This window comes from Nomia melanderi, chromosome 11 (genome assembly GCF_051020985.1).
Source record: "Nomia melanderi isolate GNS246 chromosome 11, iyNomMela1, whole genome shotgun sequence".
Classification (NCBI taxonomy): Eukaryota; Metazoa; Arthropoda; class Insecta; order Hymenoptera; family Halictidae; genus Nomia; species Nomia melanderi.
In genome coordinates this window covers 9,750,042-9,776,588 of record NC_135009.1, presented here as the reverse complement: position 1 = coordinate 9,776,588, position 26,547 = coordinate 9,750,042, and the positions used below count along the sequence as shown (strand labels likewise).

The following is a 26,547-nucleotide window of genomic DNA, read 5'->3' as shown; positions in this document are numbered from 1 at the left end:
TCGCAAGATTTGTATTAAATATCATTTATTTCGTCAGTCGGTGTCGCGTATCATAGCAGATTGGCTATCAGCGTGTGAAGTTTGGTAATACAAAAAAGATGTTCTTTTTCTCCTATCACGTACATCGACACATAATACTATACTCGTACTTTTTAATTTGTATGTACATATTACAACATTGGCTTCCATTTGAAATAATTATCATTTTTTCGCGGGACATCGAGCGCGGACCACGGCCCACTCGCCTACCCGAGAAATCGTCGTCTATCACAACGACTGGACAATTAAGATGCAAAAGTGTGACCGTAAAAATAGATAAAAACGAATAGCACAACGCGTGTGTGTACATCCGTCACAAGGGAATTTGTCGTTTCTCGCGTATATTACATATATTCGATGCGACAAAAAAGAAACAAAAAAAAAACAGATAAATCGTGGCAATTACAAATTTTACGTTACTTCGTTTTTTTTTTCTCGTCCCTTTCGCTTATTTTATTATTCGTTGTTCGACCGTAAATTTCGTTCTACAAAACCCGAGCTGTAAAATGGCATCGTAAATCGTACTTCGAATAAATTACTCGTACAAAAGAAAGGGGTGACAGAGATATTGTACCGTTTGCAATGACCATCGCAATGGTTCTCCGTTTCGCGGACAAGCGTTACTGGAATGCTGTTGTCGGCCGCGCGCGTGTGTCTGTGTGTATGTGTGTGTGCGTGTGTGTGTATGTGTGTGTGCTTCATCCCTTAAATCGTAGGGCAGACCACGTACGTTTTGATCTAGTAAGTTCTTCTAAAATCGAGGTAATCGGGTTGCATAATGTATACCGTCCACGAATCTCGTTTCAACAATACCGCAGACAAGAGTCTTCGGACAAGAAGTCGGATATCCAGTGGCTGTCGAACAATTTTCCAGCGGTACGGCGCGCATTCTTTTACCGAAAGAAGGAAAGAAAACAAAAGAAGAGACACGAACATTTGAAAAAAAAACCAAAGCGCACATCCGAATCAAATTGACAATAAATCGAATAAACGGAACACCGAGAGGTTCCTCAAACCGAAAACACACCGTCGATTTCCCTTCTTATCTATAATACTGACAGCTGCCTAAACGAAACCGAACTTCATCGAGCGAAAGAAGAGAAGAAAAAGGAAAGTACACGAATGAATAGCAGCCATGCGATTCCTGTCGGAAGACCCAATCTTTATCACCGAACACGAGCTAAAAAACGTATCGTTCCTCCGTAGTTGACCGCGCGCGCATCCAGCGCGTCGAACTTAATACTTAGCAGCTAAAAACGTAAACTTAACGCGCCTAACGACATAAATAACATAGAAGACGACATGTCAGAGAAAGAAGAAGTTAGAAAGTGACTGATTCGAATCTCTCGCTGCCGATCGTCGAGCAACAGACTAGACCGTACCCCTATACAATGCAGCTCTCACGTCTCGGCCGAGCTCCGACAAGCTAAAAGCGCACAGGGGCAAGGGGAGACATCCACTCGCGGCGCTCGGCCCGGTAACTATGGCAACAGCGACGCCTCAGTTTCCGCACGTCGTTCTTATCGGCCGAGTCGCGTAACAAAGAAGACAAGCGAAACGGAATGCAATGAAGTGAGATGTACGAGCACTAGTGTCGGATTTCGTTTCTGCGCGACAACTATGTTTTCCGGGAGGGCCGAGGCGGAGCGTGCGACCGATTCCCCTTGCCCCCCTTCACTCAAAGCTTGATGAAGCTCGGCCAAGACGCGAGAGCTGTACTGTAGTTCCCCAGTCCTCGGCGCGTCATGATCCTGGTCTGTCCCGTTTCTTGGTCCCTCTTTCTCTTCCGTTTTATGTTTTCTGGCACAGCCTTGTTCCTCCTGCTCCATGGATCATCTCGCGTGTCTTCGCGCGTGTGTCCCGTCGAAATCGTCCTGTTCGCCGTGGCAAACACGGTTGCTCGAAGGTGGATTGCTCAGGGAGTCGTCCAGGTCCTGGAGAGGATTCTCAGCCGGGTACGCGACGGCTACCCGGTCATCTTCCGGTGATGTGTTCCTGTTTCTCCCCCCCAGCGGTTCAGTCCCGGTTCATCGGCCTGTTTTCCACAGCGAATTTCTTCGAACAGTCTCGGGCGTGGATGTGCACAGGTGTCGTGTGCTCTCCGTGGACTAGCTCAGTTTAATCGGCCGTAGTACGGTCTGTCGGGGATTCGGGGGGGAATATTGGGTACGGGACGCCTACAACACAGACAGTGATTAAATACTCGATGACTTTTCCTCGGTCGCGCGCGCGCGCGCGAGCGGATCGATGCTCGCCGAGAATAAAAAAAGATTAAGCGGCGGTGACGCTTGTGCTTGTGTGATGGGTTCACCCTTCGAATACGAATTCTAAGTTTCTTGGCACCATTGTTACCACCGAAAGAGCTTCCCTTTTTTCCGCGTTTCGTGCTAGACGCCGGAGCGTTGAGATTGTTAACGCATTGCGGACGGATGACGAGATGTTTGATGGCTCTGGGTGGGTTTCGCATGGAAATGTTCCTGGTTAAAGCAGTTTGGAAATGAATGTAGCTTTAGAATGTTTAGTAGAATTGGGTATTTGGTTTGAAGACAGTTTCTACGTATCGATAGGTAGATTAAGAATATTGATGCAAAGAAGTTATGCAGATGGCTTCTAGCGATGAGCAAATGTTTCGTCCGCAATGCGTTAACGGTATCCATTTTGGAGGTCAATTTGTTTAGCTGAAGTAATGATTGGGATTTTTGTGAAGTTATTTGGTAGTTTTCTGTGGGGTTGTTGCTGGTAGTTTAACCGGGAGGATTGATTGATTGGTTTTTCGGAAATCTTTTTGAAAAGCTCCACGTTGTCGACTGATTATTTTATGCAGAATTTCCTTTCCCGATTGTACCGCTAATTGTAGGAGTTTTTAGATATACTTTTGGATCGCGGATAGACCATAGAGAAGTGTTATCAGCGAGTAAGATAATTTTGCATGTCGGCATCGTATTATTTTCTGAGAAATTAAGAAGTTCGACTTGGATTAGTTTAATAAGTAATTGAAAAGATAGCGATGAAAAAAGATTGTAAGAAAGAAACGCTACCAAGAAACAAAATACGTTTGAGAAATGTATAAATATATTTTGGATAGTATAGTTAAATTCTTCGCCGATACAAGACACTAATCTCTGTATAAGATAATATTCAATTAAATGTAAAGCAACCTTATACTTTAATTGAAAGATGTTTAGAAAATACATTGATAATCCTTAAGCATCTTAAAGACATCTCTTTAAAGTCAAAAAGGTGGATACGTAGCAATATTTCTTCGCAAAATACATTCTGCTGCACTATTAAGCAAATTGAATTACAACTACATTATTTCGTATCTGAAGGGTAAAGTATAAAGTGATCGATGACGTCCAATTAAATTCGTCATAATTCGGCAAACCTTTAGTCACGAGAAAATATACAGTCTCAGAACTAAACAAATTTAATTGGGCATCGCGAGCACTCATTTAATCTATTGCGTGATGATATGCGAACAAGTATAATAAAACGGAATGCTTCTTTAACAATGTCAGAATTTCTAGTGAAGAAAGAAACATTAATATTAAGTAGTATGAAACACAGCGAATAATTGTTTTCACTAAGAAAAAGATATACATCAACTGCGGGTTTTATGCATTTATAATCATTAGAAAATTATAACAATAATCAGTCATATATAATTTCATAAAATCCGATACATGACAAGGTCCAGAAAAATCTGTCTTTTACTTTGCTCGAAATTCGATCAAATCTCGAACAAAATTTAATAGAACGGAAAAGAAAACGATTTTTTAAATCGCATAAATATCCGCAGCATTCAATAGAATTAACGAATAATAGTGATGCGACACAGACGCGGTGATGTGTGGTGAGGTGCGTATAAAACAGAAATCATCTCCATTGAATGAACAAACGATAGAACAAACAACAAAAGGAACGCGGATGGGATGATGTGAACTGTCAAGGAGATTCAACAGATTTGCACAACATGCTCAAGCGATAGCGAGAAAAAAAAACGCATGCACATATGAACGTGTCAGAGAACACACTCGAACCTTTCGCTATTATTTCTCGCGCGTACACGAAGCAAAAGTATACGCGCAACATACCGAAAACTTCGAGCACGTTTCGAGCACGCAAGTAAATATGATAAATTTGATTGACGTTACTTCACAATTAAAATCCTGGACACGTGGCAGTGGGGGATATTGAAGGTCAGCGTTTTGTGGTTCGTTCGAAGGAACAACAAAAAAAAAAAAAAGAACGCAGAACGCGAATACGCATTCCAGCGTGCGGGGAAAATCAGATTTTCCCGCGTCCACCAACGGAAATGAAAATTAATTACACTCAAGGTTAAAACGAAAATAAAGTGAAATCAGGAGAATTAGTGTAAAAATATAATAGTGTGTGTACATATATATATTGAAATATATACGATATATATTATACAATTCAATATAATATATATGATATACATATATATTTATATATATATTCCTTCCAAGTAGTCGTGACAACTATCATAACAAAATTATTCGACAGCTTCGGCAAGCGACATGGATCCGGCCCAATCGGTTCACACGAGAAAAAAAAGACTGTTTCCCCGGCGGAAATGCGTTTCCGGTCGTCAGATAGCTGCACAGCTTTTCTCTCGAATTCTCATTCTTTTATATATAGAGATACATATATTTATAATCTATAACATGTTATTCCCTATATACACATTTATATTGCAGCAAAACAGTGTTAACGTGGACATCGTAAACGACGTTACGACGGTACAACGTGGTGTGTGAATCGTGTTACGGGTGCGCCAATCCGAAAGCAGATTAATCCGTTCAGCAACGAGCAACCCCCGTCAAATGTTCTAGCTCGGTGAGGCAGGCGATTGCATATTACGACGCGCAAAAACGGTCTGAGGATGAATCAACGATCTGGGAGGATAATTCAACGAACATGGCCCGCGAAAAGGAGAAATTTCCCTATATAAAAATCATCAACGATAAGGTATCAAAAAATGATCTCGAAAGTTTCGTTACACGCTAAAAGATCGCCGGGAATGGTTAGGTATTTACGCTTCTTTCCCGATTTCGTCGTTTGCCCAGGGGTTCTCCGCTTTCCGTTCGTCTCTTTCGGATTGGTTGGGTTGTTTGTTTGTTGCTTATCAGTTCGCGCGATTCGCCGTCGACGTACGATTTCTTCATTAATAATTAACTCTTAAGTAGCCACGTCGACGACGGGTCGCGTGTCATGGTTTTCCGTCGTGGTTGAATTTTCTTACATATGTAATCATCGGTCTCGTTCGTCGGCCATCTTGTCGGCGTTCCAAGATGTCTGCGCGCAAGAGGGTCTCACACACACAATATGCTTCGCGCGACAAACGTTCTCCTCGCATTACGCAGCTGCAAAAGCTTTTGTAACTAGAACTTCTCTTTTTTTTCCTTTGTTCGCTAGAAGTTAAGGCTCGTAGATGGAAGCATGTATAATAATCAGTGGCGTGGAAACGATGCGTCACTGGGACCACGTGTTTCCGGCACGCGGGCACGGTAATCATTTATTCTTTCTATGCACCGCGTCCGCGTTAGATTTCCCTTCCTCTCTCTACAAGTTGCGCCAACGAAACTGAATGGAACCGAATTTGAAGTATAATTAATCTTATAAAAGCGGAAAAACGAAATTGTAATTTTCTGAACAGTGTTCAGGTTCCAACAAAATGCTTGATTATAATTTAGAGACGCTTCGAGGGGAGTTCCAGATCTTGGGTACGTATGGAGATTCTTTGTTTCGATTTGAGAAATATTCAAAGGATTACAATTGTTCCATTAGATCCCAGAATTTGGTATATACTTTTCGCGAAAATGGTTGATCATCTTTGAGTTTTTATCGTTTTAACACTTGTAACCATTACATTGATGGTGATGAATTTTGAAGCAAGAAGTTTAAGTTATTTGAGGATCATTAAGTAACTTTGTTAATACAACAATGAAGAAATTTTTGAATAAATATTATTCAAACAATAAAATTAATCGATTAGTGCCACTGGAATTGAAAATATTTCAATTTTCGCGAGAGAGTCGATCATCGTTTCGTTCGCAACCATTCGTTTAGTGGCCTCTAGCAGCGTCGACGACGACATCGTTAAATATCGTTAATGTTACTCCCACTGGATCTATTAACCGCGAAAGCTGAGGGTTTGCTCATCGAGGATCCTTCTGTTAGGCTCGATACGCAAGTGTCCTTGCAAATCGCACGTTACGAGTACAAATAAAGTGGTCACGAAGGTTTCTCCCACGAACGAAAGATTAGGTGATCGTTTTAATTGACGGTGACAACATCGGAAAAGCCCCGCGATTCAGTGAGCACTGGTTTCTTCGCCTATCACCTTTCGTTGTAACATTTTGTAACATCTTAGATTCCACCCGGCTAAAACCATTAACGATTCCCATCTTACAAAATAATTGTCCCTTTTCCCCTTTTCGTTAACGCGCTTCCAAGGCAAAGTGCTTTTGAACGTTACTGGAATGTAGAAATTAGTCTGCGATCTCGAGGATTAAGCGTACAGGGTGTTCTTAAGAAGCGAGTGACTCCTTTTGCCACGGAAAGTCACGTGAAAACAGAGGGCAAATATTCATACCGAGATTCTCTTGGCAAAAAATACCACCGGCGCATTTGCGTTTCGAAGCAACACGACGGAATGTTAAGAAAATAGAACAAACACGACCGAAATTTCTCAGCAGCGAGTGACAATTTATCCCAGATATACAACGATCGAATAGTTCTGTACCTGCTAAAAGTCAAGTATCGTACCAGTTACGAACGCGAATTCGAATTTTCAGTAAGTACCCTTTCGGGCAGACGCGCGTAAAATATCACTGAAGTCTCGCACCGTACCGATAGTAGAAGTATTAAAAAATTAATAAAAATCTTCCACGTTCTAGACGTGCACTTGGAACTATAGAGAGCACTGGTCGCGATTTCATAATCGTTTCATCGAGTAAATATACTTAGAACGATCCCACTTTATCAGCGAGGCTCGTATAGAGGCGGCTAGCCTCAACATAGTACCGTAAACATGATAAAGTGATTATAACGAGAGAGCACTTACAACCTAAGGTTCAGGGAAATCAAACTTATCAACGAATTGGATAAACATAACTATACTAAATTGACGTTCTTCCTCCATTATCATCCCCGAAACTACCGTGAAGGGTAATTTCATTCAAAAATATGTCCTTCCAACTATCAGTGACCAAGGAACACCCTATACACTTTCGAAACTCGTGATTTAGAAGCTTCTCGGTCCGAAGGGAGAAGCGATACAAAAGGAAAACGAAAAACCGAACGCACGGTAAGTCTCGAAGGGGTGGAACCATCGGAACACTGTCGAACATCAAAGTGTCCGGAAACACTGGAGAGAACGATCATATTTCCTGCGCGTGTACTACTTTGATATGCCCGGTTGCCGGAACGCTACACGCCTCGCGGGAGGTTCGTACATATATGTACTTACAATCTATGTATTCGTCTTGTTCTCGTCCCCGCTCAACTATCGTCGCAAACGAGAACACTCGGTCGCCGAAAAAACGCTAAACAGTACTCAGTTGACCAACGCGGAAATGAAACTTCTCACGAACCTACCGAACATGGAACATTACTCGCTACGAAACAAACAATACATCGTTTTCCTTACCCTATACAATATCATTAATGTAATAATTCCCATTAATCATAATGATAATGATAATACCGTTTATTCGTCATTATTTCTGTAATCTCTCAACGTATGGGTGAGTGGGGGTGGGGGGAGTCTCTATTCATTTAATTTCTGGCGTTTCACAACGGTGCATCGGATGATTTAGCACGTGTGTATGTATACGTATTTATATTTGTATATGTGTATATATATATATATATGTATAGATGTACATTGATCTGTACAATAACATTACAATAATACCACTTGTGGCCTGCTCGCGAGTTTTCCCGTTCGTCCGACCATTCTCTCCACGACCGGATATATACTCTAACGCGCGCCACGGTTTTGCCCGGCTTTCTCCCAGCGGAAACGACCAATATATCAAATCCGGTGTCCAGCGAGCCCCAGACTAACGATGTTCGCGTTCGGCACGAACGATTTTCGTGATCGCCGATCTCGCGAGAGCGACGCGCCATCCGCGACAGTACCATTAATCCCGTGCGCCTGGAAATTAACCCTTTGCGCCCGAGAGGCAGCTCGAATTGCTACAAAGAAATTGTGAAGTTCGATATTTGATGTTAACAAATTAATTCAACAGTAGAATCTCAAGTATATGGAATTTTTAAATGTTAGAGGAAGAGATAGCTGTATAATGATCTCTTGTTATCCGAACAATCAAACTGTTTGCAATTTTGTGTTACGGGTATGCAAGCTTGTCGTCGCTGAACTGACGACTTCTGTTCACAAAGAGTCAAGCGTTGTTGATATGTGAAATATTGCAATAAAATAAGTTCGCCACTTATTCAATTTTGAACAATGCTTGTCGTTATTGGAAGACATCGAATATTTCTAGTGCAAAACTTTCAAGCGTAAAGGGTTCACACATTCGCGACCGCATGTGATTTTTCAAAGTCTATAGCCGAATACGAGGATCTGCTATTCGAATATGTATAAATCTAAAAAATATATGATAGAGCTATGTTGTCGATACTGAAATATATAGATCTCGAAATAACGTAGGATCAAGTGAGCATTCTTCTAAAATATGTAAATTGCCTTGAGACTACGCTACTGGCGTACTGAGAAATTAAAGACAACTTAGAGCTACGTTAGCAGTTTCGAACGTGTTAATCTCGTGTCTAGAAATATTCTTGCTGGATCAGAGATGTAACGACACCATGATGTAACGAAACTCTTCGAATTAGAGACTCAAGCTTCTTCAATCCTAATCACTATCATGAGTTTCATCTTAAAAACGCGTGTTCTTAGAATTAGATGTTTCTCAATTACACTTAGAATGCTTTTTCCTTGTCCCGTTGCATCCATTCCAGAAAATCGTGAAGTTCATCATTAACGCGGTACGCCAGTAGGAAAGGGAATCACAAAGTATCATTGAGTAATTAAACACTACTGAAGCATTAAAAATTGACAGACAATATCGCTTAGGCCTTTAAAATATTCGAATCTCAAATGCAAAGGTGGTCGTACGGTTCCCCGAATTTCGAGACGCACGATTTGTCCCCAAAACGTGCCATTCGAGGGCAAAAATGGTTTTTCGTGGTCCTTTGTTTTGTGTACTATACTTTTTGTTCCTTTCTTTTCTCTCTCGAACGATCGATAGGGAACGAACAAGAAGGCGCGCAGTGACACGGGGAATGCGAGTCCATCGTCGCCGATGCTCTTCTAAAGCGATTATCTACCCAGGGAGATCTTCGACGGTTTACTGTAACGAAAAATAATATTTTCTTTTTGTAATTGCACTTCGATCATTGCCCTCGATATCCCGCGCGTCACTGCGCAGAGGCGTTCGAAGAATCGAGCCTTGGTTCTCGCGTAGTATCGCTGCCGACGATGCTCTAATTGCGCGCGGTCCCCGTTCGCTTTCCGATTAACGATTATCGGAATCGTGGAAACCGCTCGTCAGCTGAGACCTCCGGAGAGAGTTCTGCGGGGGAAATTGCGATGGAAACGGAGCGGAATTCGGTTCGGAACTGTCTAAATATGCACTTTACTTTCTCGCGACCGTGTTTCTTGGATTGATCGGCCGCCAAGATGGCTGCTAATTTTAGCCCTTTCGTGAAATGTCTTCTTATTTTTAGAAGCTCGTACAAATCACGAATTTCGTGTTCGTTAATTGCTTCACTCGTTCACACTGATCATATCTGCTCGTGTTATTCAATTTTAACAACTACTTTTGATGACCCGAGGGAAACTGGGAATTCTTATTGTATATCGAGTGTCGTGTTTTTTTAGGCCCGTGTATGTTTTAAATGCATAAGTATAGATTGAGGTAAATTTATTGTAATCGTGTCTAAAAAATTGACGATAATATATTTTGAATTAGAGAATTATTTTTGAAATTTAATAATCTGTCCGTTCGTCGAAAGCAATAGTGCATAAATTTGTAAATATTTTATAATTCAGGTATCACTGATATGCACTTTTATAATATTCACAATAGCACCATGTAATGTTTTTAATTATAGTTTTCGGTATACTTATTATGTATGATTTTTCATATAAATTAAATATACTTATTAATCGATATGTAAATAAAAGGCAAATGTATACAAGTTTTTCAATTCAAACATGTTTGCCGTGTGTTTAATCCGTTACGGCCTTCATGCTAAGACTTTATAATTTTTATAATTGAATTTCCTGGTACGTATTCATCTTTCGTAGTCTTCGCAAGAACACTTTATAATTTCATTATTAGTCACTGCTCATGAGGCAGGGATTACTAAGTGTAATCCACAATTCTTGACGGTTTTCTTACACCAAAACTAATATCTTGACTTCAACTAAAACAGCTCGATGATTCTCACCAATAAAAAGATTTCAAAAAATTACCGATGTTTATGAATTCATCCTGTTCAATTTAATAATTCCCTTTCGAAGAACTTGTACATGAAACCCTGCTTCTTTACACGATGATACGTAATTTTTATGCACGTTCAAGGAAATACACTACATTAAATCAAACTAAATTGAAAACAATCAACTAAAATACTTGCAATATAACTAGAAAATTAAAAATCAGTAGTGTTCCTGGTAAAATGCACTTTCCCAATAGATTTCAGATCTTCCATCTACCAATAGACAGACCGAGTTTTCAGTAATCTGTAATAATTAATACTAATCAATTAATAAATCCCTCCTTATTTACACAACTAGTCCGAGTCGTAACACAATCTCAATAATCAAAGAACCAGACAGAACATCACGTTGCGTCTCGGCTAACTTCACAGACCACAAACGAACACGAGACACTCCGTTCCCCGACAGATTCCCCGCAAGCAACCTTATCTAAAATTCAATTCGCATATCAATATTCGTATAAATATTCTCTAGCTACGCGTGATAATCATATAGTACACAATCATGCGGTTCAGTCGGTGTGGGCGTACTACGCGAAATCGAAAGCCCGTCGCTCTGCGAGACGCGGTCGCGCACGTACCGATTTCCAGGTTTGCGTTGGGGACTTTTCAGTATGCGTGTCGCGTTCATCGTCATTTCCTTATATACAACGTACAATCGACCGAACCGTGCCAAGGTGCGGACTCGGAGCTTAGAAAACAACGGAACACGGTATTACAATTTGAGCTGCCGCGTGATACACACTCAATGTACACAGCGTTCAACGGCACACGACCCGCTAATTAGAATTACTCTGATCCGATGTTGGTTTCATCTCTTTTTCTTGCTTTCGTTATTTTCTGTTATTTCTCGTTTATGACGTATTCGAGGAGACAGACAACGGGGGAAGAGAGAGAGAGAGAAGTAGAAGAAAAGAAGAAAAAGATGAAAAAGGAGAAGAAAAAAAGAGGAAGAAGGAGGTTTCGCGATTCAGGATTTTCATGCAAAATCCTCGAAGCATTTCTACGCTATATCACATCCTATGTCTGAGCACGTGTTCCTTAGTTTCTCCTCGCCGGTTGGTATCGCGTTTAATCTATCCCGTTAGGGGACACCGTTTCGGCTAGCTTAACGTGTAATAAAAACGGTGCCCCGTTCTCGAACGGCTAAGGAACGGAAACCGAAAGCACGGTGAACATTCTTAAGAGGTAGAGAAACAACAGTGACTCGGTGTACTCGGCGGGTGTTGCTTAAAAATTAATTCGGTCGCATCGAGCGCAATATACGGCTCCGTACGTTTTGTTTCCCTTTTCGTTTTCTCTCGCCTGGCCTCGAGAATCGATCGTTCGACGATCATTCGAAATTCTTTTCTCCCAACAGCATGACATTTTCTCTTTGTTTCATTTCGTTCGCATTCTTTGTTTTCGTCTTTCCTCTCTCGCAGTTTTTCCGCGAAGAAACGTGTCCGCGAGCGTGCAATCGATCGATCCGTGGACACACAAGTACTTCGTCTCCGTTCGACGCGATCGTACAAAAGAAATGTTTCTCCGTCGCTCAACGGACGCTACGCGACGATTGACCCGACTCGAAACTACCGTTTGATCGCGGTACAGGGTGCCGGTAGACTTTCCAGGATATTTTCGCCGGATACGAGATCAACGTTCGATCTAAGGGTGGCTGTTGACGCGTCTTCGTCGGCGAGATTCGCGGTGAACGAGAACTTCCGTCCGATCGAACAAAGTTCGACGCGGCCCCATACATGTACCACTCGCGAAAGCGTTAACATCTCCCGTTTCCTTCTCGGTTAACGATCTAGCAATATACACGGTGTGCCGCGAAGCAAGCTACGCGTCTTACAAATATACAGAGTTTACACCCTTAATCGTAACTACCTAGGTTGGCTGTTATGCAACAAGAAGCGCGCACACGGCGCAACGTGTGCTACATTTTGCTCTCGTGTTATGTGCAGGTAATGTTCAACAATTATATTATCTTCGAAGGCATCATCGCTGTTAATCCAATTTTCTCGGACCATGCAAGGGAAGGAGAGTAAGAAGAGAGAGAGAGAGAGAGGAGAAAGAAAAAAGAAAGACAGGGAGATAGAAAGAGAGAAAGAAATAGAGTAAACAAAAATTCAAAGAGTAATACATAGCGATCACGCGGAACAATTTGTTATTGCAAACGTTCTATCGTCCAGGAAAGGAAAACAGCGAATACATCGAATTAGTGTTCATTCTCAACCCTGAACAGTCTACCGATCTACTTGGCGCAACTTAAACAAGAGTTATCAATCGAATAAATCGTGGGTTAGAAGAGCGTAGAGGGGAACAAGAGATATATGCCAATATCATAGAAAAGTATTGGACAGGCTTATGGGTCTATTTACTTGATCTTGAATGCGTCCATCATCTCGTTCACAGCGGCATTAGCAGCGGCGTGCGTCGCAGCTTGCGCAATCCTCTGTTGTAGACCACCCCCACGACTAAACATACACCACGGACACTCTCATTTTACCGCCTGTGTGATTTCGCTGTGCCTTATGGATAATATGGCTACACGGTTCCCCGTGTTTGGATAGCTACCGCGGTTCGTTTCGCGCGAATCGCGATGACATCGAATTCCGCGCCACGGTGCACAGTATATACGGTTCTAAGTCGACTAGATCCGAGAGTTTCTCTCTTTCTAGAAATTATTCATAGCCACGTTTCATTGTCGTCTGGCTGTTTTCACCAGCGACGTAACAATTTTAAGAACGTCAAGCATCGATGATCGAGTTCCATTGGTAATAGGATCGTTAACGTTTCTCAAAAAGTTCTCTGAACGTTCTCTTTCGTAATATCGTTTAGGCGCGAATGAAAAGTATTCGATGCGAATCGAAAACACGGTGGATACATTATTCATTTAAAAAAATTCGAAAGTTGGAAGTGAGACGTTCAGTTTCTGTAATATTAGAAAACTGAGGAAAGAATACTATAAGACTTTTTTTTTTTTTACTAAATCGAACGACTTAAACGAGAATCTTTGGCATTAATGACGTTACCATCTTTTTCTTTTTGTACAAGGCTAGTTTATAGAGTAGACAAAAATTTAATGTTATCGATAAATGTACGGGTCTTATTTCGGAGAACTTTAAATTTACTATCACAATGAAAATTTAAAGAACTATTTCTAAAAGATCAACGGAATGTACAAAGTTATTGTTTTCTATACTTTTAAACCGAACATACTGCACATCCTGAACAAGTGTGTTTAATATTCGAACGTACGGTTCGGAAACGAAATGCACGCTACCACGTAGAATCATCAACTTACAATCGCGTGTACAATGAAATTCCAATTAGAAAAAAAAGGTGTGAATGATCTAATGCAGGCACCGACATATTCGTTCGTAATTAATAATTGACAAGATTCAAAATGATTTTAGCGAAGGCTTGTAGAATAAACAAGAACAGAAAAGCAACGGTATTAGGAAAGCTTTCGGCTGCAAAATTTGTTGCAAGACCATTGTGTATTGTATTTAATTTTATTCATGTAGAATATTTGAAACGATTGTTCGACAGACACTTGGAAAACGAGTCTCACGAGGAGCAGCTGTTTTATGTTTTTCGTTTTCATTAATCAAAATGTCATGCTGTTAGTAAGCGAATGAATACATATCCACCTGTGATAAGAACCCAGGACCATTTATTTTACAACGTTTCTAGTTGTATATACAAGCATCATGTACAATTCCATCGAACTAATTTACAATGAAAGAAATATATTCACTCTACCTATTATATATTCATTTTTTTATTACGAATGAGCGTGATTCATAACGTCTAGTTCACTTTTCTCGGTTACCGATCAATCGTAGACAATTAGGACTTTTAATTAGGGGCGTAGAAGAAACATGTTCGTAAGATTTCTCGTAGATGTCGAGCACGCGACCTTGAAACCGAGTATAACATGTTTCGGAGATGATTCTTAGGGAACGTAAACGATTTAAATAGTACGAGAAATTATATCTTGGTTTCTTTTTTAGAAGACAATTGAATCAGTTGAAATGAAACTTGGATACAATAAATCGTCATTCAGTACTCCTAAGATCTCTTCCCGGATCCCCGAACCACGAACTAATGGCAACTAATTACACACCCCTAATTAACAGTGACCACGTAATCTGTAATATATGCAGACAGAACATATAGCGTTAGGAAATTGTATTTCGTGTAAAATGTACACTGAGTAGATGTAATCGATATATTATATTATGTATATTGATTAGTAGGTAATAGACGAGTTAGTGCGAAGACTTATTGTCGGCGCCTGCAATAGAAAGTGAGGTTAGCACCCAAGCCCCAATCACACAAAGCTATAAAGACAAGCGACTGCAAATTTCCATGTTTAATATTTCTTTTTCTTGTCTTCTTTTTTTTTAAAAAAGTGAAGAGTTAAAATGAAATAGGACCTTCACCTCGTTACATAAAAAACACAGAAGATTGTTTTAGACGTGAACTGACAAGAACGTTGTGCAAAACTTCTTAAATGTGAGACTTCACGATTCAACGGTACTCGGAAGTACAAAAGTGCCTCAAATTTTGCATGTTCTTAATGTTCTCTGTATTGAAACCCAATGAGTTTAAAAAGTTTCGTAGTTTGTAAATGTAGAAATATACTAAAAACTTGGCATTTAGGAAAAAATTATACTATACTCGAATCAATCATATTTTTTGTCTCTATCGTTAAATAATTTTGCCAGCGATCTTTTTAACTTGTTGGGTTATACAGATTGTATAAATTATGTTACTAATAACAAAATACGTAATTGTTTTGTTGTACTTACGATGGTATTAGCGGAGGTGGTAGGCCAGGTGTAGCACGGGCCGGTGGTGGTCCACCGGGTCCAGGTCGGTTGGGGATGGCCGGTGCTGGCCGACCACCAGTTGGAACTGGCGGTGGAGCTCGAGAACTAGAAAGAGGTGGTGGCTGTGTCACTCCACGTCTGGGTCCACCAGGAGATGGTGGTGATAACCTGAAACAAGTAGAAGATAAAGTTATTAACGTTTCTTCAGTCTACCTAACTGAAAATAAAAGGTTATTATACTTCAAAATCTAAATCAAGGAGGTTAAAGTAAAGAATTATACATTTGAACATCTGAGACTGTACAGAATGGAAGTATAAAAAGACAAAAATATTTGAAAATTAAAGTACATAATGAAAATCTCATATGGATTTTTATATTTATAGATCGTTATTTATATTATATATGTGAATAAAATTGTTTTTTCTAACCAGAATTCCGAATCCCACAGTTCTCACTCTCAGAAATTCATGTAAATATTAGAAATCAGAAGAAATGTGAAAGATATTTGCAGCGTGTAAAGAATGAAACAATATTTTAACAAATGAATAAGCATAGAAGTGCACGAATGCACTAAAGTATATTTAGTAATTAAAACTCGAGGTACTTTTTTCTAAATTAAGGTCAAATAGTATTTTGATTAATGTATATATGAATAAAATTATTGGAATTCTCTTTTCCTGCCTTGAAATAACAAAGAAAAAAATAAAAATAAAATATTCAGTAGGGACATAGTAGCTCTTACCCAAGACTGTTTCAACGGTGTTCAAGTATATGTGGCAAAAGCAGGCAGTACAAGATTGAAAGATACCAAATTAGTTAAATGCATAAGCGACAATGAAAATAATAACATAACTGTTACCTTGGGTTTTCGCCGGACGCCAGCCAGTCATTTTTCACTGGTGGTGGCACAGGGGTAGAAACCGTTGCCATGGAAACATCCCCAATGATGCGGAGTGCTTCTTTGCACGCATGATACATGCGTAACATTTCTTCTCGTTTTTGTGCTTCTTCGGGCGACTCTTCCATCATTGAAGTCTGCAATTGTACAATAAATGATTTATTTCAAACAAGAAACAATGTAAATTTAAAGTTAAATACTTTTATACTACTTCAAAAGGGGTTTATATAAAATATAATGACCTTTCAGAAAAAGAATTATATTTAAAATTGAAAAATATTAATTTTTACCTGATCACCACTCGCGTACAAGTGTGCTAACAACTCTCCATTAATAAAATCCTTTGCATTATTGATGATCAAATGCATAATAGTCTTTGGAACTAGATCACGAGTAGTTTTTGTAACAATCTTCATGTACGAATCTACTAAATTCCTAATAGTTTCCACTTGACGCTCCAGTTGAGGATCCATAGATGACTGAGCTTCCGATCCACCCTACAAATATGCAAATTGTAAGTTTTATGTTCTATCATTTGCAGTAACAACAAAAAAAAAAACTTTCTGTTATATATGATTATAAGAAAATAAAACCTATAAAAAAATATTGTTACTATAAAAAAGTGTTATTGATTCTGTTTAAATGCAAATGCTGTTAGTAGACAAAAAAAAATATTTTTACAAAAAGATATGCATTGTATCCGTAATTAAAGGAGCAGAGCTGGGTGGAGGTGTACTATACTTTGTGTAGGTGTTGTGTATCTTGCATGACTATATCATTCTATAATCATACCAACCTCGTATCCTTCCTTTAGTTGATTAGAGGCAAAAAACATTCGGTAATTGTAAATGCAATGTAAGAACTCGATTAAATTCTGGAGAAAGTTAGAAATATTATCCGCATTCGGATTAAATAAGAATATTATTAAAATGAGTAAACTCGTCATTTTCTAAAGGCATAATTGTTTTGTAACTATACAGAATTAACAATTATGTTGGAAAATACTCGAGTTTGTTGTGTACCAAAGATCGAATGAAATTAGTTTTTTTTCTGAAATATAAACTCTTCACAACCAAATCACATTTGAAATATTCTATTCGCACTATTTGAATAATAATATTTAGTAAAGGATTTAGGCATATTTACATCTCCTAAGATTATATCACACCACCACACAATGAAATATCTAATACAGAACACGTTTAGTTTACATTTGCCGTACTAACTCACCCGCTGCTTATCCTAAAATAAACCAAACAAGTTTTCTAATAAACGTAATAGATCGACTTATAATAATTACCTATCTTTGTATTAATATGAACAAAACAAACTAAAACGACTATATTTTTAAGTAAAAATTAAAACAGATTTATATGATTGAACAGAGTTCATTTTACCATTTTATATTGTGACGTTCCCAAAAGTATAGTACTCTAAAGATATATACATACGTACATACATCAATATAGGTATGTATATATGTAGATATGTAAAAAGTTAAATTTTACAATCATAGTAGCTTACTTCTCCTTCTCCATTTGTTTGCTCCGTCGATTTTTCGGGATATACACCGGCTCTAAGGAATGATGCCTTCCAGGAGTCAACATCATCTTGTGTTTCACAACTCAATTCAAGCTGTTTGTAATCCTTATAAACATTCCTGCCTTCTGGATTGAACAAAGCAAACAAATGACGCCGAGACATAAATCCCTGCTCTAAATCACGCAATTTCAAACCGTCTAAAGGCAGCATATATTTCTTTTCGCGCTCCTAAGAATAAGAATAATACATGTAAATCGCATATTATTATTTAACGTAACGTTACAATAGAAAAAATATTTACTTCTTCATCCTTGAACCAAGAAATACTCTCTGATGTTAAGACAAACCAATAATCTCTGGAACCACCTTTCATTATACCAAGATTGTGAATACACATGTATCCTTTGCGTATTACTTGATTGCCTAATGTATGGCGACCAGATTTAACGGCATTTTCCGATGACTGTTGGGCACTGTAACACAAGGAATAATATATAATGAATTGTCAATTAAAAAATAATATTTCAATACCCATGTACAAAAAATTCATTATAACAACTTGCCACAAAAATTTGTTAGTTTGTCATATAAAAAATATCTAGCAGGGTAAAAACCTAGCAACTTCTTGTAACTTATTCAGACGTTCACGCAAGTTTCATTAATTTAATTTTTTCGCTATAAATAAACTATAAATTATATCAAATAAGTATTTTTCTTAAAACGTGTGCACTTACAATATAAAATCATTAAAAAAATGAAACATGACAAAATTATAACAATATAGATAGGATAATTACATGGGCAATATATCTTTCGTTTGTTATCTGTTGTAATAAGAATTCAATAGAATTAAAAAAAATGTAATTTTACCTTTTAAACTGTATTAATTTATATGTGAAAACTATAACATACAGCCACAACAACTCCATGCATATACTTTTTCATACAGCTTTAAATGTCACGCTTGTATATTTCTGGGTATGCACATCATTTGTAACATGAAAATACACACAATATTATTACTACTAAATCAACACTGTAGAAATTTTGCAGGTCATAATGCACAAAAAGTTGCATAAGCACATTTTACATTCATTGTGAAGAAACAGTGAAAAATGGTGAAACTAAGATTCGATGGTGCTGTATGAAATATACAATTTGGAGCATTTACGAATGATTTAAGCATGAATGATTCACTTGATAGTATATTTGTTCTGTGCAAATATATACAAAAGATTGAAGCAATTTAATTTGTAATAAATTATGGCTGTATTCTACACTATATAAAACTAGAAAAAATATAGCCAAAGGAAATTCAATAACAATTTATATTATAAATTTATAACATTTAATTATATTTCTATTTATTTTCATTAAATATACTTCTATTTCTGATACACATTTATTAAAACTGTATTTGCTTTGTTATATAAAGTTAAATAGTATAAAATTCATGATTGTAATGCAGAGAAATACAATATTAAAACAACATATTATGAAATCTTAAATTTCAGTTTAAATGTTTAACAAATTCAAAATTTACCAAAAGAAACATTTCATATTTCTCATTGTACAAAACATAAAAACGAATTTGAAATTCTTATATTATAGATTATACTGTTTATTATAAAAATGATAAAAACCGAATGCTAGGAAAAATTAAATAAAAAAGTAAGCATAAAAGAATAAAGAGCGTGATAATGGAAAAGGAAGAAAAATGTAGTGTAAATCATTGTTTCAATGTACTTTATAATTCTTACCTTGCATTATGGCTACTGGCTGCCGCGCTGCCGATATAATTAAATTATTTCTTTAATTGTGAAGTATAAAGAATTAATGAATGGAAACAAATGTCAGGAGATGTGTATATGCTATGTAGTTCAAGGAAAGACATACATACATGGAACTCGTGTAACATAAAGAGTTAACAAAGACAGCGTTAATAGTATACAAACATTACAAGAATTAATAGTACACAAGAGCTGCAGTTGATGATGAAGAATAGTTAGTTATACTAAGTATGTCTTGCCTTTGACAATATAGGAGATAGTGTCATAGCAGAAGATATAATATTCTTATCATTTGTTTGGAATATTCTTAATTATATAGTAATATGAGAAATAAAGTTATACAAATATACTCCTAAGATTTATATACGTTTTCAAAGGTGAAATTCGAATGAAAGTATTACTATACAAGTGAAATTCAAATTAGACCTACAAAAAATGAAAATTTTGTCATTTCTAAATTGATCTTCACATTCTATTTAATCACTTCAATTTTGAATATGCATTGAGTGTTGAGTAAGCAGAATGAGAAAATGAACATACATTATTCCAATTGCATAGAAATAAAGAATCAAGGTACAGCGATATGCATATATTGAAATGAGGGAAAATATGAGACCATTTTATATGACTATGTATATGACACAAAAGTGTCATACAAATATACATGAAATAGACAAAACAGCAGTAAATTCTACTATTTACTAATGATACAAAGAATATGTACCTGAGCTTTGAAGAGCAAAATGAAGTATAACAATATTTGCTAATTTGAAGCTTGCCATGTGAACTGACGTTAGCAAAGCATGCACATTTGTACTATACCGTATGAACCTGTTCATGATAACTACATTACTATTTTCGATGCTGAATTTCATGGTATTTTAAATTATTCGAATTTGTTCAAGTCAGGAAAATACGGTATAAATATGTATTATGCATGTATACACATTTAATATACAGGGTGTTCTGAAAAAGTAGTACAATTGAAGAAAAAATTATTTTACATGCTAACATAGATCGAAACACGAATGGCATTTCTTCGTATGAAGCTTCGTTTCTAAGAAAAAAATTTAATTCTCCGAGCATATTTGCTTCTGAAATAGATTATTTAATCTACATATGTGTTACTTACAATTTTTATTTACTTTTTTTTTTAGTAAAGACTTGTAGTGTCTTAAAACAATTAAATTATTTTTCAGCTATTAACTTATACTATGTATATTATATTATTATAAAATATAACATTATTGTTTAAAATAATTATTCAAACTTTAGATCTCTTTTCATCGTAAATTAAAATAACTTAACATTTTATATCAATAATCAATGTAAGTAACTCTCATAAACCAAAGAAAATGATCAGGCAAAACTCGTAACTTTCGTTACCTGCTTCATACGCATATCAAGAGGATTTTGTAAAAATTTATTTATTATTACAATGTAATAGATTATAAATGTACAGGGTGTCTAAAAAAAACTGAAAGAAACTGCTACACGTGAAGCGCAAAATCCACGAAATGCGTGGACAGTTAGTGCATGGAGAATGTGTTCGTCTATGGGTTAATACAAAGAAAAAGAACCAATATTGGACAGACAAATAAGTTAAACTGTACTCAAATGCACGCGTATTAGATCAATTTTTAAATTTGATTTCTTCCAAAACGAAGCCTCAGACGAAAAAATTTTATTCTACCTTCCTTATTTGTTATTGCATGTAGAATCACCTCATCCTCGTTCGTACTACTAATTGTGGTACACCCTGTTTAGTTAAATATATATTAACATACATAATTAGCATAAACAAAAGTGGAACAAGCAGACTAATGTAACTAACTGTATATGCGACCTGTCTGTTTTCGTATTATTGTATTTTCATAATTTTTAAAATACCTGAATTAAGATTTTACAATAAAATCATAAATTTAACAGTATAAGTGTTTGCTTAGTAAAGCAGATTGTCATTATGTGAACTATACTATGTGTTGAATTTACATTAGTCATGCAATATAGAATTCATTACTGCAAGTGAGAGGAACTTCTTTTTAAGTAATTCACATAAGATAGAATATCTAAATATCTTAAATATCATTAGAGATATGAGTCAATATTCACATAAATTGAAAGTTCTGATGCGAATATTTGCTATATTTTCAGTGGCAAAACAATATTTAAGTATTCTATTTCTGATGAATTTCTGTGTCGATATTGTATATTAGTTGCTTCAAATTATAATGATTTAATAGAAATAGAAGTAATTTATATTCGTATGACATTTTATTCTCATATGTTAAGTAATATATTACCACTTTTAATATTTTGTCGAGTGAACACATTTTTTGAAAGACTACCAGAGTTAATGTAAATAAGTACATTGAAAACTATAGCTGCAGTCATGAATGTAATAAGAACAACATATAGCGCTAGATGTGCGGTTTGTAAAAATAAAAATTATTGATCGTATTATTTACTTTTTTGACTTTGCTGAATAACTACAAGAATATATAGTTGAAAAATTGAAATAACTTACTTGGCGAAACCGATAAAATCTTCATGATTCGTATTCATGTAAGCAAGTTCACAGTCAACCAAAAGCACTAACTGCTCCTTGCACATCTGCTCACGCTGCCTAATATGAGTGGTAATAATTCGTTCTGTTTCTTCCCTCAATCTAGGATAACGTGACATCTGCCACATAAAGTGATAATTATAGTTAATAATAATTCATCTGAATTTTATAAATAGTAAAAGAAAAATTTACTTACCCTATCTGTACAAATGCGTACAACATTACTGAGTTCCTGTACAACTAAGTCTACACATTTTAGACTAGGTTCTTTGAGTCTATTGATTTGTTTCTTGACTATTGCCTCAAAGGCCATGTCAGGAGTAAACAGTCCTACCCTGATACCTATGAAAATATGGAGCTTTTAATAGATATTTTATAACGAAGCAAAATTATAGCACAATTACATGTGTGCACGCGAGATTATAATAATAAACGTAAAATATTATAACAATAATTTACCATGAATGTTCCTAATAGCAAATGCAATTTCTCTTCTTAATTCTTTTTCATCAAATTCCATTTTGACTATTTCAAATGGGAAACGTTCATGGAATAATCTATTAATTTTAGCACCACCGCTAAGTTCCATTGTATTGATTTGCGCAGATCCGGAACCTTCTATAGTCCTTTCAAAATCTGACTGAAGCTGTTGTATCATCCTTAAAAATGTTTTTCTTTCAATCAATGCATAGAAGAGCACTAAACGCTAACATTAATAATATGGGTAGAGAGTCACAACATTTAATGTTGTAATATGCAATATGTAATACTGTAATATTTCATTATGATGTTAAAGTTTTGTCTGTTAGTTAAAACAATTGTTATTATTCACTCTTCGGTTACCTAAATGATATTAAAACACATCAAAATTTGCATGCAAATGATTCACGCATTGTAAAAAAAAACAAAGGAAAACTGTAATACCTACATATACAATTGTATAGATCTGAAAAATAAAAAAATGTTCTAAATGTGAAGACCCTCCACCCATAATGTACATTGAAAGAAAACTATGGGAGGTAAGCTTAGTTTATAAAAAAATGAATTTGTGAATGTACAGTATAAAGTGCAATACATTTATCTAAATTTAGTTACATAATCATTCATTATTATATTTTTAATTTTTTTTCTATGTATCTAAGTGTATATTAAACTTGTATTATATTAAACGACAAAGGTTAAAAATTGAAGATGTACTTACTGCAACATAGCCTTTGTTTTTATAGCAGGATCATCAGGTCTGTAATGTTTGTATTGTTCTACGTCCTTTTCCAATGCAAGCAACTGCTTTTGCAACCTATCTCTTAACGCTGGTAAAGTATCCCTGATATGATTTGTCAGCTGTTGATTTAAAACTCGTTGCAAGTATGGTGTTCCTAATCTATCTGCTAAATGCCGGTAAGATGGATGGCTAATACACAAAAATATTATACATGTATTGCTGAATTATTTTAACCTGTATAATGGTAGATAATTAATTGTCTCTATACCTTAGGAAAAACTTTCTTTCCGCTGCTAAAGCATTCTTTATATCTTTTCTGCCTTCAATATCTTTCTGACTTCTATTAACAACACCAATATAACCTCGCCTTAAGGGGAGTAGTTTATTTTCCAAAATATCTCTTGCATCGGTACCATCATCCATAAGATCCAATTTTGTAATAACACCAATTGTACGTACACCTTAAAAAGATTACAGTATTAAAAATATTTACCTGTTTATACTTAATAGTAAATGACATATGCAATTAAAAGAATACCTTCAGGATCTACTTCTTTAGCAAGTTTAAGAGCATCGCTATTCGCTAAATCAGTATTTGCTGGAGTTACAGCCAATATGAGACAATTTTCCCTTCTTATGAACTGAAAAATCATAGATTTAATTTGTTCTTCAATATCTGCTGGCTGATCTCCAACTGGTACTTTTGTAAGACCAGGTAAATCAATCAATGTCAGGTTCAGAACTGGGAATAAAGAATATATAAATTAAATTTCTTTATATGTTTCAATATAAAAACACAAACAAAAGTTAATTTACCATTTGGTGAATATACTCTTAAATTTATAGGTATATTGGAAATACCCTTCTTACTGCCCGTAAGTCTATCTGTTTCCGCTTCGATTTCCTTCCGTACTTCATCAAAATCCACAAACTTTTTACCTTTACAATGTAGAAATTCGGCATATTCTATAACAAAAAAATTATATATAGAATTAATTTTCTTAAAGATTTATTTTTGTAAATATGATATTCTTGTTTGTAGTGAAGTTAACAATGGATTCAATTTTCTGCTTATCAAAAGTTCATTGTCACAGGAAACGCGATAAGTTGATAGATAAGCTAAAGAGATACAAAATGTCAAACTTATATGATAGATACTAAAGAATTCTTCATAAAAAAATATAGTTAAGAGAATATATGCAAGAAATTATATTTTATTCTATAAAATATTGTATGTTTAAGGTAAAACACTTAAGAGAGCATGTTATCTATATAAGATAATCTACTTTTTATCCAAAGAATTTTATTTGATGTTACACTGACTAGAAAATATATTTCTAATTCAAAAGTTTCCAGCTCAATAATATGAAAGATTTGATAATCAATTTATCTATGACTCACCGGTTGTACTGTTAATCAATTGCAAGATAAGCGGTCTTCTGGTTACAATGCCGGATCCTCTGGGTAAGAAATCCCTGAAAAGAACATCGTTATAAATTTTATTATGTTTTACAAATTATATTTAAAAAAAATAAGGTATTGATTAAATATTTTTCTAAGCAATGAACTTGACAAAGCAAACAGTATCAATTTAAATTAAAAATTAGTCATGAGTGACTAAACCTATCTTGCAACATTATTATATTTCTCAATGTCACAACTACATTCTTGACATTTGTGTTTATCACATAAAATAATCAATGATAAAATTGGAAAAGATATACAACACTTGGAATACGTTCATGAACTTGTATGTTTCATAGATTTCTATAATAAAAAAAAAGTATATTAATATTTCGGTTAAACATTCAATAAGTTTAGAAAAATATGTTAATAAAAGAGAACGAGAAGTGGACTATGACACGAACAATTAAATTAACAGTTCGCTTCATTAGAAACATCTAATTCAGACAATTCTGTGAAAGATCAAATATCACAGTAAACGAGGTAGAAGAACACTTTGACAGGTCGCTGTGTAGGCGGCCTCACATCATAAAGATATAGTTGATTTTGATGTCACGATCGATAGGGATTAAAATAGTTAACCTAAAGAGGCATAGAACAGGGGGATAGTTAAATGAAAATAACCGATGACGGATATTAAAGTCATAACGTGGCGTAGTTCGCCACGCCTTTCATCAAACAGTCTGAATATTCTCCTAGATAGCATGAGTAACTGATCAATTACGTTAGGTGGCAAAGAAAATCGGTGACATGATAAGGAAACGGGATACTTACTTCCCGACAAAGTTCTCGAGAACGGAACTTTTTCCAGCGCTCTGACCACCTACCACCGCGATTTGTGGTAGATCAAGTTGCATGTGCACCCCAAGTTGTGTGAACGCATCCTGCAGCTTGTTCACGATTGGGATTAACTGTTCCATGCCCGTGTTCCCTGCCATTTTGTCGAGGCTGTGTGCTCACTGACCCAAGAACACGATCGTTTTCAGTTTCACGGCTGTGTCCTGTGGGCGACACCGAGCTGCCACCACTTCCACGCACAACCGTCGAGGGTAGCTGCCAGAAGTTATCCTATCCGTTTCCGTGTAAAATGCGCACTACCAAAATGGCCGATTTCGCGATGGCACGACGATCTACATTGAATTTCACCGCATTTTTCTAAAGACTGCGATTCTGCATGGATCACAAATGAAAGATGTCAGCCACTGGCCTATTGCAAGAAAGTCACACTACAAACTTCCACGACCACTGCGTTCACATAAATGAGATCCAGCGTACGGACCAAGGCACGTAACGTTTCAATCGATAATCGAAGCGTGCGCACAGGCGCGTTCGTTGTGACCCACTTTTGGCCGCGAGATAAAATCCATATCGTTCTCCTGCTGCTGACCTTTTTCCACTTCCCACCGTAATTTGCTATCGAAGGAAGCTGGAACTACACCTTTTGTCTATGTCTCAATCTTATCGCGATTAACAGTCATCATCCTCGTCGAATCTGCCCAACCAATTTTAAACGTTACGCGGCAAGTATTTTTACTGGCGCGGAACGTTTGTAATCATTGAGAAAGTAGGCGGCGACCAATGGGAATACCACTTTCTTGATATTACATTTGTAAAAACGATTATTTCATTGGCTAATGCTTAA

General features: G+C 36.4%; 1 protein-coding gene across 6 annotated transcripts; it reads right to left on the bottom strand.

The window, feature by feature from the left end:
• Positions 1-8: 8 nt before the first annotated feature.
• shi (dynamin-1 shibire) lies at positions 9-26,417 on the bottom strand. 6 transcript variants are annotated; one of them, XM_031984926.2, is made up of 17 exons: positions 25,680-26,417; positions 24,843-24,916; positions 24,258-24,407; positions 23,980-24,183; positions 23,710-23,902; positions 23,421-23,630; positions 22,679-22,878; positions 22,416-22,561; positions 22,181-22,338; positions 19,624-19,650; positions 18,165-18,336; positions 17,846-18,091; positions 16,612-16,818; positions 16,283-16,458; positions 15,402-15,590; positions 12,963-13,058; positions 9-2,216 (listed from the first exon to the last, which is right to left on the bottom strand). In XM_031984926.2, exons 1-17 carry the CDS (start codon positions 25,841-25,843, stop codon positions 2,153-2,155), a joined length of 2,676 nt encoding a protein of 891 aa, XP_031840786.1. In that variant the 5' UTR covers positions 25,844-26,417; the 3' UTR covers positions 9-2,152. The 6 variants fall into 6 exon arrangements, 5 of the variants coding, with proteins under 5 accessions (XP_031840786.1, XP_076228310.1, XP_031840788.1 ...); XM_076372195.1 differs by lacking the exon at positions 12,963-13,058 and having other exon boundaries at positions 25,680-26,393; XM_031984928.2 differs by lacking the exon at positions 19,624-19,650 and having other exon boundaries at positions 25,680-26,393.
• Between the last annotated feature and the right edge of the window lie 130 nt (positions 26,418-26,547).